This window comes from Andrena cerasifolii, chromosome 12 (genome assembly GCF_050908995.1).
Source record: "Andrena cerasifolii isolate SP2316 chromosome 12, iyAndCera1_principal, whole genome shotgun sequence".
NCBI lineage: Eukaryota > Metazoa > Arthropoda > Insecta > Hymenoptera > Andrenidae > Andrena > Andrena cerasifolii.
The window spans coordinates 9,561,767-9,580,007 of record NC_135129.1 but is presented as its reverse complement, the minus strand read 5'-3'; the positions used below and the strand labels follow the sequence as shown (position 1 = coordinate 9,580,007).

General features: G+C 50.0%; 1 protein-coding gene across 9 annotated transcripts in view; it reads left to right on the top strand.

The window, feature by feature from the left end:
* LOC143375562 (uncharacterized) overlaps positions 1-18,241 on the top strand; it is a 112,333-nt gene that overhangs the window by 79,763 nt on the left and 14,329 nt on the right. For 8 of the 9 annotated variants that reach the window (XM_076824809.1, XM_076824807.1, XM_076824808.1 and 5 more), the window contains 2 exons: positions 15,646-16,349; positions 16,546-16,776. In XM_076824809.1, coding sequence (XP_076680924.1) covers positions 16,043-16,349; positions 16,546-16,776 — 538 coding nt within the window. In that variant the 5' untranslated portion in view covers positions 15,646-16,042. Of the gene's footprint in view, positions 1-13,829; positions 14,572-15,645; positions 16,350-16,545; positions 16,777-18,241 lie in introns of those variants that run through there. The other variant, XM_076824804.1, reaches the window with a different exon arrangement.

Sequence of the window (18,241 nt, the reverse complement as noted above, 5' to 3'; positions counted from 1 at the left end):
GGCGGTGGTTACCCATCATCCCTTAAAATATCCGAATAGTGTATCTCGCGATGTAGACGCGGCCATAATGGGTTAAAGTCCATCGACGCGGTCGGCAGCGTGATGGGCGCGAGCATTAACTAAAAACCGAACCGAGTGGTTCGCTCGGCGAGCCCCACGATGCAAACGTTGGCCGATGGGGGGTGGCCGGGGGGAGGGGGGATGCCAGAGGACCGTGACAGGTACTGCGTTGGACCTCGCTTTAACGTACAAACCGAGCACAGTGTGCACGCGTACATGAGGCCGAGCGCACGCCGCTCCGCGCTGGAAAATGCCAATCCGCGTTCATCATCCCCTCGCGGCCGTCAATGATAGTCCGCCATAATTTCCACGGCAGAAAGAGCCCTTAATTACATTTGTCGCGCGATCGTTCCTTGAACGTGTCGCCCGGAATCCCTCTCGCCCAAACGAGAATTTCGTTACTCCGCGCGGCTTTCATTTTACGCGGACACGCCGCGATCCGGGGCGGGGTTGTTCACCCCTTTTTACTGTTTTTCGGTTGACAAACGGTGGAAATTTTTTAACACCGACCAAATCTCCGTTGCTCCGTTCGCGTACTTTTTCGCCGGCGATCGATCGGAAAGGGGGACAAGGGAAAATATCAATAATTGGCGATACGAATCTCCTGGCTAGAACAATCGCCGGGGATGTTGGCCGCTGTTAATTTTAGTCCGGTGCTTAGGTAAATGCCTCGATTGCATTGCGGGATTTCAGCGACGCTGCAGGGCTATTGCCGGCAGTAAAAATGCTGTTCTACACGTGTAATTCTTGATACATCGGGCGCGGCCCGGCGCAATAAAGTCATCGGAGTAGGTGGCGGGCTAATTACTTTAAGCACCGTATTCCGGCGCAACCCGCGGTGGGTTTAGAGGGAATTACAAATAAAAATGATGCGGTTCGAGCGATTGACCGGCAACAAGCCCCGACAGGGCCATAAATACAGGACGCCCGGCCCGCCGGATCATTCGCAGGCCGGGTAATTGGTTTTTTGTTTTCGCTCCTGCACCGACAGATATTAAAGTTTCATCTTGCTAAAGCGTTAAGCTGGCCGGCTGGCCGGAATTAGAGATGAATAGCGAGTGACAGGGCGACTCGTTTACCGGCAATAACACATTGCGGCGACGGAGTTGGTTCGTTGGCGCCTGTATCACGGTTTACGTTTTGGTGGTCTTTACGGGCTCCATATCACGCGGCTGTGTGTCTTCTCGTATCTCTCCGGAAAATTGTCGCTCGCCAAGGAACAGGCAGGGGTCGATCGATCTCGACTCAGCCTGCTGGAAAATCGAAACTGAGAATCCACCTCTTCGACTTGAATCTATGCAATTAAATGGATTTTGGATTCATCAACATTTTATATTCTACTCTTCATCCATCAAAGATCTTCAACACTTCATGACCCTGGATTCGTAGTGTTTCAATGAAACCAGCTGTACTCCAGTAAAATCCTCGCGCTATTAAAGCTTCAGCGTCCGCTAACGCCGAAGGAACGAAACGAGTGGTCTAAACTCTGTCGAAGGGTTCGCGAGAGCGACGTGTTCTCGGTGTCCAGGAGCGTTTCGCTAATTTCCCCGGCGGTTCTACTTTCATCCTGCCCGGCGAAGTTGCGGAGGAGCGGGCGGAAGGGTGGGCAAGTGGAACGAAAGCGGCGTTTAAGGAAAATGGACGTAATTGATGTCGGTGGGCCACATACGGGCGCAACGAGGCCTCCCCGTCGGTTCTCACGGAGAACGACAGTTGTATCGGAAAGGCAACAAACTGCCGGCCAGGTATTTCGTATCGGCGGGCTCGGCCAACCGGTTAACCGGCAATTAGCCGATCTCGCTCGTAAATGTAAATTAGCGCCGGCCAGCCGAATCGACGACCGAAAAAAGAGTAAATTATCGCGGGGTGGAGGCGCAGGTGAGCGGATGCACGGAGGAAACGACGTTCTGGCCTGTTCTGCTACATGCCACGTGAACCATCGCCTCGGGATACCTTGCTAAAAAATCGTTTCTTCGACGAGAAGTATAACTATTCGCTCGAAGAAGCTTTTAAAGTTCGAGGGTTGCAAGACTCGTTCGTTTCTTGAAACATGCAAATGATCAGATCGATCGGAGAGCCTTGAAATAGATTAGTGAAGTGTTAAGCGAGAAGCAGCTCGCTGCCGTCGAATAGCGAGCGGGATTTTGGAGTCTGTTAGCGATCCTATCAGCTTCCCTCTGTTCCTCTCTTAATCTCCAGCCTTTGCACGTAGGCGAATTATTCTGGAGCTGACGGTGGAGATCCCGAGGCGCTGATAGGCTTCCGGACTTCCGCTGCTGACCCGTCTTCCGCGTCTGTGTTTCTGCAGACCATAGCCGCAGAGAAATATCTGTTAGCCTCCTGCAAGACACCCTCTGACTTTTTATCTTCCCTCGGTGGAAAAGAAATCTATAAAATCAATTGGCAAATTTTTTTGTGAAAGTTCGTCGTCTTGTTGTTTTCAAACTCTCAGCTGAGTGGTCCAATAGGCTAGTGAAGGGATGTCTTCGATCCATCGCACAGTGGTCTGGAGGGTAGCCAAAATTCAATTTCTCAACTTCAACTTAACAATGTAATTTTTTTTTTGTATGAATTGACAACCCTCCAGAGCTTCTAAATCCGCATACCTTTCCTTTTTCAGATGATTCTTTGATTAGATATAATATTACGAGCACAAAATCTTGAAATTTTATGTGAATCTAATTGTTTTAATTACTCATTATAGAATATTAAAATACATGTTTGTATTATACAGTTATATAGGTAAAGAAGTATATTTCACTTATTTATATGTGCCATAAGCATTTTTTAGTCGACGTACAAAGAGTGCAATGTTTATATCAATTGAAACTTTGAGAAGGCTTATAAAAAAATGATTAAGAGTGATTAACGCCGGACATTTCTTACATGAAAGCTTACACAATTGCTAACAGGAGCACCCAAATTTCAAGTGCAGCCTCCTGCAGTCTTCAATTTTATACAGACTTTTAGAAATCACGCTCGAGGTACTTGGGCGTCCTAAACGCGTGTAGCTGCAGACTCGCTTGAGTAGCGATTTGGAGGAAGCAGACATTGTCAGATGTTTTCATTGCGTGTATATGTATAATACTTACTTATTTGTTTAGTTATATTAATTTAGTTAAAGATAATGTTGGAACTGATTCTTTTTCCTCTTTTCTTCTCTACATAATTCAGATTGTCTCTGAACAAATTTGCCTTCATTTTTACTGCATTTCGTACTTCTTGTGGCGAAATAGATAAAACTGACGTCGACGGTATCGTGCAAACAATTGTTTTGAAACGCTGCGTCGTTAATTAAACTAAACGGTCGCCCATGAACAGTAACTAAATTTACGCATTCATCTAATACTTTGTCTCTAATATGTCTCTTACTATTAAGAGAGTTTGAATTATTTATTTCCGTTCCATCTTCTACCCATTTTTGTTTCGTAACGTAACTAAGGTAAATTCGTCTGGATGCGACGAAGACAAATGTGATAACAAATTTGTACCACGATTTCCCTGAAAATATATATCTTTTCGTTATAAATTTGAATCCGCCATCATGAATTTTGCATTTTTGGTGTCAGATTCGTTATCAGTGACATCAGAAACCGTTGATCACCAAGTTTGAGAGAAATTAGAATTTTTGGCCGTTAAAGTAGGTATCCAGACTACTGTGCATCGTCTCAGTTCTTTGCAATACACGCTATAAATTGCAATAAAATGAGCAAGCGGCTCCAAGTTCCCCAGAACCCTTCACTCTCCGGCAGCGTTGTTCTCCGTGTTTCTGGTTACGCGTCGACCTTATGTCGACCTTATGCCTCCTCGTGGCCATTTAATAATTCCCGACAACGGCGCAGCGTTGGGTGGCAGCTGCGTAGTGAGACGCCGTTCTTAATTAGCGTGCGTCTTAAATGTCTGTCCCGCGCGAAAGGGGGCCGAAGTTCGCAGGGCCAGAGCGTCGGGCTCGCTGGAATTCGAACAGGTGCGTTGCACCGCGGTTCATGCTCAATTACGACCCGATTCCCCTTCACGGTCCTCCACTGGTCACCGTCAGTCTCTCGAAAAGAGTTCCCAAGTAAACCACCATCCTCCGAGTTCCCACGAATCCGTTCACTGGACGTGCCCTGCGCAACAATCAACCCTCATTCGCGGACAATCCACCGAGAAGGAGACGGTGACATTGGAAGTACCGCGTTCCGGAGCGCAAAGAAAGGGGTGAACGCAATTAGCGCGGGCAAAGCGATGACGGCAGGCTCGGAGTGCTTTCCAGCCGCGTCAACGCCACCGCCGTTCGCAAATTGTAGCCCCGTTCCCGTAGAAAAATATGATACCCATCAAGCCACCGCGACGTTTTTATCGCCCGGCGCAAAAATGTGCTGGCCACGCTCCCGTTGCTCACGTTGCTCATGCCGCTCCGGCTCTCGCGCGCGGACGCTCGCCAACGAAATTTCCGAGGCTTCGTTTTTTGTCACATGCCGCGACTTCGCCGCTGCTAACAGCGACCGAAAAAAGGCAACGAGCAGGCCAAAAAAGAAGGGTAGGAAGAGTGGATAAAAGAGAAGGAGATAGAGTGAAAGATATCGAACGACGGAGCAAGGACTCGGATAAAAAGAGAGACGTCGAAGGATAGCGAGAGAGAGAGAGAGAGAGAGAGAGAGAGAGAGAGAGAGAGAGCAGGAGAGAGAAGATCAGAGAGCGAAAGAGAGAACTCGCTTGACGTCACACACTGGTAACGGCGCTTTATCGAACTCTCATTACCAGCGGGCGGGGAGGAGGTGGTGTACGGGGGTGCAGAAGGGGTTAGGTTTGGCGGAGAGTGTGTTTTTCGGCCTCGTGTGGTCGGCCGCCACTCCCTCGTTGCACACCGACCCTCCTCGACCCCCCTACCTCCCGTGCCATCCCTCTCTGGCATCCTACCACCCTGCCTAACCCTTTTCACCCCCTCGCGCGACCCCTCGTCGCGTAAACTACCCCCGCGCTCTCTTCCATGCCGCCCCACACGACCGCTGGACGCAATAATAAACAACCGCCGGTCGCTATGGCGACGCGTCCATCGCGCGCGAACAAAACACCCCGACATCTCTCTCGCTCTCACCCCCATTCGTTCAACCCTCTCTCCCTCTCTTTCCACCCCCCCGACGCGGCTCTCTTTCCATGCCGCCTGTCTTTCTTTCTCGCCCGTCGCTGCTCCTCGTTCCTCCTCTTTCCACCTTTACCTGTGTACACCCCCTGCCCCTTCGACATACACACACCCCCTCGTTCGTTGCTATTCACCCCTCCGTGGTACGCTTGCATTCTCTCTCCCTCTCTCTCTCTCCCTCTCTCCGGGCCGCTCTACGCGCTCGCTGGTTTGCTCGACGGGTTTGTCGCTCGCGCTGTTACATGCGTGCATGAGCCGAACGACAAACCGGTCCTGGAATTACATTAAAACAGTACCATTCGGGTGGTTAAGGTTTTGCGGGATGTTTGCCATCCCCTTGCCGGCCTCGCGGATTTTTCGGGGGTGATTACGGGCCGCGGTGGCCGCGCGACCATCAACTCATTCGGCAACCCTGAAACCTTGGATTCTTTGCTCACGATCGAGAACTTTGTTTGGTAGTTATTGGGGTACTTCGGAGGCAGGACGTTGAATTAAGGTTTTAGGGGATGTTGGCTGTGCTACTCGAGATTCATGGATCATTCGCCGATGCGGGCACTATTCGGTCATTCTCACACCAAGGTGTTTAATTATTTTTTTACGTATTTCTAAGGGGCGAGGTGTCAAAGAATGACGCACAAATTCACAGCCGAGCTATTCCACGTCAAAACGAATAGGTGAAAAATTTAGTTTCACCACCGATTCTCTTCAAAATTACAGCGTTTGTCGATAACCTTACAAAAACAAAGTATACTAAATTTCAACGGCCTATGTCAAATAGTTAAATAATGTTAAATTTTCGAAAATTCAAACAAAATCGGCTGACGTAGGAATATCTGCTACCTACTATTGCTAATTTATCTATGGTGAGCAGATATTCCTACTATTTTTCTCGAGAATACCGAAAACACTGAAAGAAAAATTTGTTTTAATCCATCGTATATAAATACTTTCCTACGCTAGGCTATTGTTTTGAAAACGCGTGCATGCGGACTGACCATGGGAACCGTGCAGTTCCAAGCGGTATGCACTATCGTAAGTTTTATTTTTTTATTAACTGTTCCCAAAATCTCTCCACTTTTTTGAAAAAGGCATTTATTAGTTGAAGACTTAACGAATCGAATGGTATTTTTTTCAAGCCGGACGGTGGGTGGGAACGACGTCAAATCACGATTTAAAACTTTGTCATCGATTACTGTTAAGCTTATTAACAATAAACAAAATATTCTATATACGTTTTGAGAAAGCATTCCTTCAGCTTTAAAATGAACCCAAGACGGTGGCATTATCTTTAAAAACGACCGAGATAATACAGTTTAAGTGATGACCCGTCAGCCGATTTTGCTTGAATTTTCGAAACTTTAAGATTAAATATTTCGGAAACTATTTGACACAGGCCGTTGAAATTTAGTATACTTTGTTCTTGCAAGGTTATCGACAAATGCTGTAATTTTGAAGAGAATCGGTGAAACTAAATTTTTCACCTATCCGTTTTGACGTGGAATAGCTCAGCCGCGGTATGTCACTAGGTGTCCTCAAAGCGATGTTTGCGAATGAGGTAATTTCGTTGCGTTCCTCATTTCGCGACATAATTGCAACCGTCACCTCGCATCTCGCCGGCAACGTGTTTTAGAAAAATTAATTAACATCTCATTTTAATATCGACGCCCGGCCCTGCGCCCGTTCTTCTGGAATTCCGTTTAACAATATTTTATTGAAAATTCCTGGCCAGGCTGTCATCTAAAAATGGTCGAACCGGGTCCGGCAAATAAATTGCAATTGAATCGCGTTACATTTCATCACGAGCAAACGCGTTTTCGGAAATGTACGATTATTTCTTTATTAGGGAAGAGGAAAATACATCTCGCTAACTCACCCTCGTTTAACACACCCGAAAGATTGAAAATCGCTGCTCGAACCGGCCTGCCCATGCATAATTGTTAAAGCGCTGTCCGTTTATTATGACGATACGGTCGCGCTGCCGTAATGGCGCGTGTCGAAAAAGGGGTTGCGCACCCCCTCAACGAAGGGTGATAAAAGTACATCCGTGCCGCCATCTCTGGGCAGTACTTCGAACAGGGCTGTCGTTTTCCCACCAAACCTGCACGAAAGAGCGCTGAAATATAAATTGTTTTATTCAAACTTTCCGAATTCAAAAATTCAAACGTAACAAAAACATAAACAAAAATACAGAGCAAATCACCCTAAACTACGTACTCTGCAGAATTCCCCCTAAAAAATCATCAATTATTACACTTCGCGATTCATATAGTGAATAAAATTCGCAACCACCCTCAATTAATTTTTTTTTCAACCACCTAATAAATTTTTCTTAATATTCTAAATCCTACGATTATTATAAAACTTCGGATCTGCAAATTCCACATTTCCCGCAACAAAAGAACCTCCCTCTTTCAGATCGAAGAATTCCAACCGCTTTCAATGAAAATTTACAAAATTCTAGATACGAAGAGTTTACTATAAAGAAATTCCACAGCATAGTGGCGTAAAGCCCGGCATCGCGGAGGAGCGTTCTTGTTACCAGATCCGTCAGCCTGCCCCGCGTACTCCACGGCCGTCGATTCGTCAGAAGGCGCGTGTAAAACGTAGCCAGGCGTCTTTAACGATTCACCGTTTTCTTTGAAGCTCACCGCCATTCTGGGTGCCTGCGCGAGCTTTCCGTGTCTACTTTTAGTCGCCCCGAGGATCCATCTTCCTCCGACACGCGGTCGCCTCACCTACCGTCCGTTTCCCTCGCACTCCCTGCAGTCTGGAACCAACCTCCGCCCTCCGTAACCGCAGCCTCCCCTCGCCCTGCTCACCCGCGCCCGCCACATCGCTACTAACCGTTCAGGAAATGTTTATTCTGGCCTTTTACGGGGGTAGTCCGAAGGATTTTTGGATTTCGCCGGCGTCCGCAATCTGAAAGTCAACGACCCTTCTTCGGGGGGGAGAGCCCGGAGACTTTCTTCCCTCATTCGAGAGTCCACCACGCTTTATTGCTCGCTTCTCACTGATCAGCTTCCGTTAGATTAATTGGGGATTTTAAAAAGTTGAAACTGGAAACTCTGAAAGTTCGTTTGTCTGACAGGTGGAAGTAGAATGAGGATGCTTGGCGATCAAGCAGTCAGACTTTTCTTCTTTCACTTCTAATTTTTAATCTACCTCTCGGAAGGATTTGAAATAATTTTGGATAGAAAGTATGTGTCAGTTTTTATTTTGTAGGGTCAGCTACTGCTACTAATAATATATAATACAAATTTATTCTGTGTCTAGCCACTTGTCTATTAATTTCTCAATATTCATCAGTGCGAAGGTTTCTACTTTACAATCCTCTTTAAAAGAATCATATAAAATTCAAGTCTTCCACATCAGCTGACGATGGCACCACTATTCAAGAAGCACAGTAGTTTGACAAATTTCCTCTCGTGCTGCCAGGAAATTTCTGCTGCAAAGTGGGAGTGCAGACCCCGAGGCGGAAAAGAATGGCCTCATGTTTTCGCGAACGGTGGTTCTTCGGAGATCTTAGTTGGTATCGGAGAGAGAAGCACGAGGATGCGCCGGTGGGCTGGCCAGGCCACAGCGCCGCCCCTCGACTCTCGACTTACTTTTGCCATCTTGCCTCCGATTCTGCGGTTAGCCCCACTTCGACCAGAAACCAGGGAAGCCGCTTGTACTCCTCGGTGGCTAACTGGCCCCATGGATCCCACCATACAGCATCGCGTGTCCTCGGGAAATAATTTTTCCAATTGTCCAAATCCTCGGTCCTCTGCTTTGAATGAAAAGTACCACCGGGTGGATTACGCTTCTCATTGGCTGTGGAACTTTTTCAATAGAGGAAATATTTGCGAAACGATCGTGTGCGAAGCAGGGGTCGGGAAGAGATGAAGGGCAAAAGAGAAACTCTGAAAATATTTCGCGGCTTTAAACGGCATCGATTATCCGGTTCACCTGTTATTTATTTATCTCGTATCGAATATAATTCGGATAATGGGTCGGCTGATGAGCTGCTGAAGCAGACAAATGCCCCGACCGCATCGAACTACTGGCACGGAATGGTATTCTGGTATTTTTTCCTTTCGACGGATGCGCAGGAATTAACGCGATTACGCTCTCTGTGTGTCTCCGTGGGTAGCGGTATCCGGCGAACGATTCATCAACATTGATAACCCTTTATCGTTTCTCTGAAAACATTTCGACCGGTAAAGGGTAACAATTGTTTCCTCAGGAGCCCCGAATCCTTCACAAACGCTGCAAGAGAATACCAAAACACAGGGACTAGAATGTGCTTCCATCCACCCAGCCAATTCATCAAACAACTCACTAAACCCCGCAACTTCTTCAAAATTAGAATCTATAATATTTCCCTCGCAAATCTCATGCGAAAAGAAGCCTCCCATCGGCGACGAAGAAGCGAAAAACAATTGAATCCCGCCGCGGCGTCAAAACAATCAGCGAGGACCAAAGGTCACGTCGCGCGCGCATCCCCCGAAAAAAAACGAGGAGCGAAGCAAAACAAAATTCGTGAGTGGCGCTGGGGTGGCCGAAGCAGCGCGCGCTCACGGCCATAATAATAATTTTTACAAGCCCGCGTGTAATCAAGGCTGCGTGTTACACATGTTCCGTCGGTGGCCGCCCCTACTCGCGCCACGTACGACCCCCACGTTCGTTCTACGGTGTAGGGGTGGCCGCGGCACGTGGTAGGGACGCTCCGCCGAGGAAGAGGGGTGCGCGACACCCACGGAGGGGAGAGCAGTTGCAGTCCCAGTGGGGCGGTCGCGATGGTTGGAACGAAACCACCCTCCGCGGGACAGAGACGGCGATTGTCGCGTAGGGGGTGAGTGTGCGGCCCGAGAGGGGGTGGCGCTGTGTAGTGTTCACGCGGCAAGGTTGCTGGCGGTGGTGTGCCGTTGTTGCTGCCTCTGCTCGTGCCCCGGTACCGTTCTTCGTGTATTGTTGCCCAATCGAGCGTACCGACGAACCGGTTTCGAAGCACGCGCGCCGCCGTCCACGCATGGTACGATCGCTTTTTCCTTTTTCCGATCGCTCGTTTCAACGTCCACGCAGTCGGCCAATCCCGCGACACGTGCTGCTGCCCGCTGTTGTTGTTGTGTGACCCCTTGCGCCTCCTTCCGCCGATACGCCCGGCGGAAATTGCAGAGACGGACCGCTCGCTCGAAAGAAGTCCTCGGTGTTCTCCGCTGTTGCGCGGCCATGATCGGTTTGAAAAGTAGAGGAGGAGCTGTAGGAGGTTGCGAGGAGGAATGTGCGTCTTTGGGGGATGGAGTCCGGAATACCTTTGGGGCGATTAGAATGTAATCAATCGCGTAGACACTGAAAACAGGGTGTGAGTCTCGCCGATGGGTCTGCTCGTGAAAATTTGATCTGTACCAAGACGTTGTCACAGTGAAGAGGAATGCGTGAACTGCCGTTAGTATAAGTTTCACGCTTGGTTTCTGTCAGAAAATTCAATATTTCCACGGTTCTGTTCGCTAGATGTGGCCATTACAATGGAACGTCTTCAAGAGCTTCTAAAGTAATCGTAATTAGAAAACTTCTTTGTGTTATTTCCTTTCGATGTAGGTAGCACATTCGCGACGTCTTATAGTGCATCTCAAGACAGACACGTAGAATATCACACAGCTGGATGAGTTAAAAAGCTCTTGCGATTGAAATGGAGAATTTAAGGGGAATAAGCCCGTCTGTGGTCAGACGTCGCGGTTCCGCGGAATATCGCGTTTCCTCCCGCCTGTCGTGTTTCAGTCGATTCTTTTCCACCAGTTCTTTCAATGAGCACTGTTTAAACTCGCTTTGCGCGTATCGATTTACGCGGAACGTGGTTTTTCGATGAATCGCGTCGCGGTGCGTGATTGCGTTTGTATCCCCTAACGACACGTGCTCTGGATTCCGTTTCCATTAGGCGCGTTATTATGCTCTCGACTTGGTTGTATATCCGATCCTGCCTGTTTAGGCATTTCAAAGAACTTGATACCTAGCAGTATTTTCTACGACGAAAAAAAAAAGATCACGATCGATCTCAGAGGTGCGATCAAACAGGGGAGCTTTTATGAATTAAACTTGAAGAAAACAGTGTTTCTTTGAGATCCAGATCGTTGCAGCATGTCAGAAGTGTCCACGAACGTTAATTTTCACCGATAGAAAATGATATGTTTGAAGATACTTATGGAAGATTGAAAAATTGGTAAATGAGGAACAACACTGCTGAGAACCTTCAATTTATATTACCTTAATATGTCTACCACAATTTTTTTCCCATTATACACATTTCCACTAACGTCCCAAGCATTAATGGAGACAGAAACGAATCAGTTTATGGAAGTCACGATCCTTATTAAAACTGGCTACCAGCTAATGGAGCACAGAGTCGAATTCCATCTCTCTATGAGCGCTCCTCGGCAGCGATTATTAATCGATAGCGAAACCATTAATTACCGTCGCTTATCCCCTCGTCGCATACCGCCTCTGCGTTGATCCAACGATCTCTATAGACCGAAGGATCAGTCTAATCGATGTCGAATCGTCACGCACCCTCAACTCGACGTTTAAAATTCTTTCCAGCATCCCTTAGCTCATTCCTTTAGCAACCCTTTCACCGACAAGCTATAAAAAATATTCTCCCACGATTGGTCCCACTGCTGTTCGTCAAACGTCCACGTTCTCCCGTCTTTCTTCCCACGAATCCAGTAAAATGGACGATCAACTGACCGCGAAAGTGGCTGGGATGGATCAGTGGGCCCCCGAGGATCGCTAGAAAAGAAATCGAGGGGGAGGATATCCCGCGATCAGGCGTTCGCGCTGATCGAAGCGTGACGAGCGGTAATTGAATGTAGGCATGGCATTTGCATTGACAAGCTCCAGCAGAGATAATTCGAATCTCGTCGAACGCAACGGTCCACACGGGCGTTAGGTCGTTTGTCAATACGACGACGGCCGTCCAGTTTCCACGTTTCCAGCGTATCGCTGTTTGTCACCGTCTCGTCGACGATCGTTCGCCACTGAATACCGGTACTTCTGCTGCCCGCGCGATTCATTCCGCGGACCTCGTTGCCTGTTATTCAAATAAGCGACAGATTGGGGGGCCAACGCGGCGCCAGGCCCATCGTTCCATCGTTTTCGTTGCGCTGCGCCAGTCTAGGCTCTCCCTGGTCAATTGTTCGCTGGAGGTTTTAATTCGGAATCGGCATTGCACCGTTCGCGACAGGGATTTTTGGATGGAGGAGCAAGTGAGAGGTACCTGGTAGCTCAGAAATTTTAAAATCCAACTGTCAAGCAACGCGGAAACTTCGCAGATTTTGTCGAATTATTCATTTAACTTAGTTTTCGAAGTTTTTCTTTAGAAAGCTGAATAATACTCTCCATATCCCTCGGCGGTATTTTTGAAAGATGTAGCAAGTTCAGAATACCACGCACCCAACAGGAGAGCACATGTTTAACTCTAGATACTTGAAACTGGGAGTACAATAGTCCCTATTCCAACGTGATGCCAGGCGGTTGAATTTTCCATGGAATCTTCGTGAAACCGTTGGATGGACGATCGAGCATCCTCCAGCATCCCGCGGCCGGTTCCTTCCAAGTGTCCTCTCGATTCTTTCGTCCTCTCGATTGAAAGCTGCAGACAGGCTCGCCCCCGATGTACGCCGCCGCGCGGGCACACGCTACAATGGAGCTTCACTTTCGAAAATCAAACAGAGAGAACCCTGTCCGGCGCATTCTCGCAGCTGCACTGTTTGTACGGACGTGCAAACAATGGAACTACCCATTTCCTGTGCGAATATATCCTGACGATAGCCGACCGGTCGCGGACTTGCCGCCAGGCAAACACGTACGATGACGCGCGCGGATTTCCGCTCGAAAGATCGATACTTTGTTCATCGATACTCCGCTCTTCTTACGGGTCTCGGTGCAGTCTTCCAACCAGAGCACGCCTGATCATCTTTCATTTGACGGTGAAACAGTCGGGTTTAAAGTCTCCAGGAAAAGTTTCGTTCAGCCCATTGAAGCAAACGATCACGCGGAGCGGTGCAATCGATGGTCGATATTAAATCACACAGGCGAAGTCAGCATTTACAACGCGAGTATAAGGAAAGACCGCGTAACAGGAGGTGGAAGAACGTACGAACGGTTGATTCGTCTCCTCATTAACTTTCGTCCGGGCGCAGTCGACTAATTAAACGCAACGACTCTCGTTACGAGGCTGGCGGAGCCGCGAATTTCGGCCAGGGAGCAAGTCGAAGGAAAAAACCGCTCTCCCATGGCCGGTGAATCGCGCTCGATAGATCGATCGAAGCGTCCCACCCACGCCGCTCGGTCGGTCCGTCAGACGCACGCGAGCCACACCGCAAAAGGGTCGACCCCCTCGGGGGGAAAGAGAACGGCGGAAAGAGAGGGAGAGGGTTTACGGGGTCCGGTGGGAGATAAAGCGATAAAGAGCGACCGAGGCGAGGGAGAAAGAGGGCCGACCAGCCGGAGAATCAGGGACGGAGAGAGAGGAGAGCAGAGAGAGACGTGGCGGGAGAGAGCAAGACAACGGGGCTGAAGAGAGACGCGACGGCTCCGAGGAGTGGGGCTCCAGAGGGGTGTGGGAGGAAGCAGGAAAGGGGAAAGGGATGCTGCGTGTGTTGGCATGGACCAGTGCGTCAACGGCTGTTGCCTCACACGAACCGCCGAAATTATAGTTAGTGGCCCCCAACGGGTATACCGAGGCACGGCTGCGACTACCAAAACACCCCCAGCACCTGCCACTCTGCTTGGGTCCAAAGTGATTCCTCGCGTCTCAGGAGGACACCCAGGGAACGCAGATCCGCGCGTGCCGCCTTTTACGCTCGGCGGACTCCGACGTGGATTGCCCGAGGAGGAAGGAGCTGCCTCGACGCACGTGAACGCAGTCTTCGATTAATGTGACACGATGACCGGGGGATTTGTTCGGAGGAGTTTCGTTGATCAGTGGCTACTTTGAACCGAGGGTTCGACGAGAGTGCTTTTGTTCGGGACCTGGTGGTGAGTAGTGATGGAAGATAGTGTCATTGATAGCCCGTCGGTCGCGATGGTGAACGCGGTCAGTGAGTGCACCTTTCGATGGGATCCTTCGCTACTTGAACAGTTGCCGCGAGACCAGATACCTTTGTAGACGAGCTGATCACCGGAGGATCTTCGAATCCCCGCGAAAGGACAGTTCTTCGTAACCGCGGTTCCATCGCTCACGATCGAGCTACCTCGAACAGTTATTAGCCCGACGAGTATGTAGCGCACGGTGAAGTCGAAGCGAAGAATCTTTCAACGCGACAGCTTCTCGGTATCCCTTAAAAAGATAACAGCGGAAGGGACAGAGGAAGCATTCCCACCGGAAGTGCGAACACAGGACCAGCCAAGTAAGAGATTTGAATGCGAAGTTAAGCGGGAATCTTAGCCGTCGCTGCGTCGTTTCACGTTCTTTCGGAAGGCTCGTAAGATTCCTCCACCCCTAGACAATTCTTCCACTCGCTTCAGCCACCTTCAATCTTTCACACTCTCTCGAAAGACAGTGAATCTACCGAATTTTCGATAGTCATCTTCGATCCACGAATCTTTATCCCTTAAGAAATATCCAGACATCTCGTGGACGTTCTTCGAAAGCAAGACATCCAGCGCGACCCTTGAACGTCACGAAGGGTGCAGCATTCGCGGCAATCAAGCCAGACCCAGCCGAATGCTCATTATGGTCGAGCAGGACGCGTCGAGATCACGAACAGACCATTCGGTATCGGTTCGAGTGTCCGAGCTATTCCCAATTTCTCGGTCGTGGCTGGCCGACGCGTAATTCTCGCGTGCTCGTGAGGCTCCGATCGCCTGGCATTGACAGAGCAACGTGGTAACGTGGCCACGTGCAGTTTGACACGCGGTTGTACGTGCGTAGGGGCTGGGTATCCCCCGTGGCGGCGTATGTGGGGGTTGCCTGCCCGCCGGCACTTCTTTTTCCCCTATTTTTTCCGTCCCCACCACCGAGCCGGCGCCAACCCCTCCTGGAACCACCTGGATCCGGTGTGTCAGCCCCGGTGACGTGCGCAAAAATTACTGAATGAACGGTGACGTCACAGGCCGGCCCGCGTGAAAAGTGTGCGAGTCGTTCCCGTCCGTGTCAACCTCCTCTCGTTTCGCCTCTCCCTTTTTCCCGCCAATTCCTCCTCGCTCATCGCGTCACGGAGCTGTCGCGTTGCTGCGAAGCACGCTCGCCCGGTCGCCAGATAAAGGCTCCTGCAAGGAATCGTTAAATGGATTAGGGTCGGCGAAAGGGGTTGCGAGCATCAGCCACGGGGACTTAGGGTGCCGGCACGGACTCCTGGGACCAACCCTTTCCATACGCGCCCCCGAATCAATTTTTCCCTATGCTACCGGGGATGGATACGTTCGTTCGTTCGTAGCGTCTGCACTGTCCACTGACCAAGCTTGAATTTTCTTGCTTGCAGGTGGATCGTTGAAGACACTGCTAATCGGCTGGTAGAAGTGGTTTCTTAATCCACGGGCTTCCTTTTAAAAGAGCCTTACCTCCGCGAACATTGCTGACTTCCGTACCCAAGCTCAGGAACCTAATCGAACTTCTCCAAGCCCCTCAAAAATATTCGTCTATCCCAGCTGCAAGAAATCACCACTCAAGGAAACTTAAGAGCACTAGAGAAAACTGATCAAGGAGCCTGTCAAACGTTCCTCCGATCGACACCCTCGCCCGTCGTCGGCGAGCAGCATGTCGGACCTACCAGCCTGACCCAGACCTAACCCAGGACATCGAAATGATTCTTCGAAGGCCGTCCAAGTTCATCCCGTGAACCGAATGGAAGGATGTATCATCCGGGGTTCTGACTGCCTATGGATATATTCGGCCGTTGCAACGGCGGCGGTGGCGGAAGCACGGTATCCGGAAGTGGGGCTGGCTCGGTGAGGGGGTCCAGCAACGAGTCCAGCTGTGGAACAGCGAGCACTCCCAGCGAGAACGGTGGAGGAGCCAGCGGCAGGATGCAGTTGACAGGAGCCTCGGCTCCTGGCGCTGCCGCCTCGCCGGAGTCGGGCGTTTCTCCCTTGACGGACACCTACACGAAGATGACCAGCGACATCCTGGCCCAGAGGACTCTGGACGACTACGTCAGCGAGCACCCTGGCGAACTGGTCAGAACAGGTACCATTTCCACTCTTCTATTCCTCTGCTGAGGAGCTCTGCTTGGTTGTCCATTTGACCTTGACGCTGAAGAGGAGCTAGGAAATTGTCATAGTGGGGTTTCAGACACTCTGAAACGTCATCGTCAAAATGGTACCAATATCGTAGTTCTGTGGAATAGGTTATATTGACCAAGGGGTGCCTGATGACGTTACAGGATCGCCCCACCTGATCTGCAGCGTTCTACCAGCCCACTGGAGGTCCAACAAGACGCTGCCAGTGGCCTTCAAGGTGGTGGCCCTTGGAGACGTCGGCGACGGTACTCTGGTGACCGTTCGAGCTGGCAACGATGAGAACTGCTGCGCCGAGCTAAGGAACTCGACCGCGCTGATGAAGAACCAGGTGGCCAAGTTCAACGATCTTAGGTTCGTCGGAAGGAGCGGAAGAGGTTAGTTTCTTAGCATCTACGCGAGAAGTCGATCTACGCAAGTGTCCCCCTCTTTGAAATTAGAAGTCTCAAGCGAGAATACAAGTCGTTGAAAGTTTGCCAGTGGCACGAACCGGGGACCGGCGAACGCGGAATTATTTCCTCGGGTTTCCTTGCCAGCTTCTTCCCTGTTTCATTCATGAAACTGCAGAGTCGTTGATCTCCGTCGACAGGCAGCGTCGCGGAAGAAAACGGTCGCTGGGGTGACGCGGTGGCGGGAAGACCCTCTCAAAGAATTCGGCCGCGTAGTAAGGGTAGGTCGCGGACGTCTTGAAGCGGCTCCCTCGTTTTTCCTCGAGGAAAAGTCCTGCCGGTGTTGTCGCGATGCTAGGGACGGGGGCTGAAATTGGACGTTTCGCGAGGGGTGGTTAGTGTGCCGTTGATTGGTGTGCGAGAGGATTCGAGGAGACGGCGACGTCTTGGAGTGGGTAATGGGTTTTATTTGTCCGCACCACCACGGAGCGACCTCCTCTTTACTTTCCTTCTTCGCCTCGCCTCGCCCCGGGAACAGACACGTCCCGGAGCGGAAAAGCACGAGACGCGGGTCGAAGAAGGCGACGCCCCTGGAAACAGGGGCGGCCGATATTAATTGAGGTTTCAGTTGGCTTTTAATTAACGTTATTACGGCCGCTATTTTGTCTAGCCTCCTCTTTCGAGCTCGTGCCTGCTCGTCGATTAGGTAAATGCACGCGACCCACTTCGAGGCCGTCGGTTAAACGAGTTTAACTTCCCTATTCGCCGATTATTACCGCGAATTCCATTCTTTCTGAGACGTATAAAGTGTGCTTAGAAGCGGGGCCTTCTATCGACCGAGGATTTCATCGGCGGATCAAGAATTGTCACGTGCACGAAGTCGGGGGATGGTTAACAGAAAATAGGGCGTTCGGAAATCACGAAATACCTGAATCTTCTCCGAAGGGGTTGGGAATACTCCCCAGGGGTTCGCGGAAGCGCGTCAGTCATTTGTCTGGGATTAGCTCTCAATTGTTTTCGTCGAGCGCGGAATTAACATAAGCTAGGATGAAGAATGTAAGAGAAGTGTCTCTCGTCAGGATTCCTACGACTCCTCCGGCTCCTTGAATATTCCCTGGGAACCGATGCGCGCCATACTCTAGCGAATCCTTAATGATCCTCTCGTTTGTCGAACGCTCTCTGTATACGTGTGCACGTGACAGGCTCTATTCTACACAGCCGAATTGTCCTCTGCCCTCCATTAAAACGAACGGCGAATACTTTCTCCTAAACGGAACCACGTTCTCAGTTTCCTGTGACTGCGGGATTTTTCTAGAAATCTGTGCTCCCGCGAACGTCCGCGAGTTTACCGATTATCAGAAAGATTATGTGGCACGAACGCGCGCGTGTCAACTCGGGGAGCGAGTGGAAATAGCTGCCCGATCCCGTCGCCGGATGAGATAGCTTTATTCGC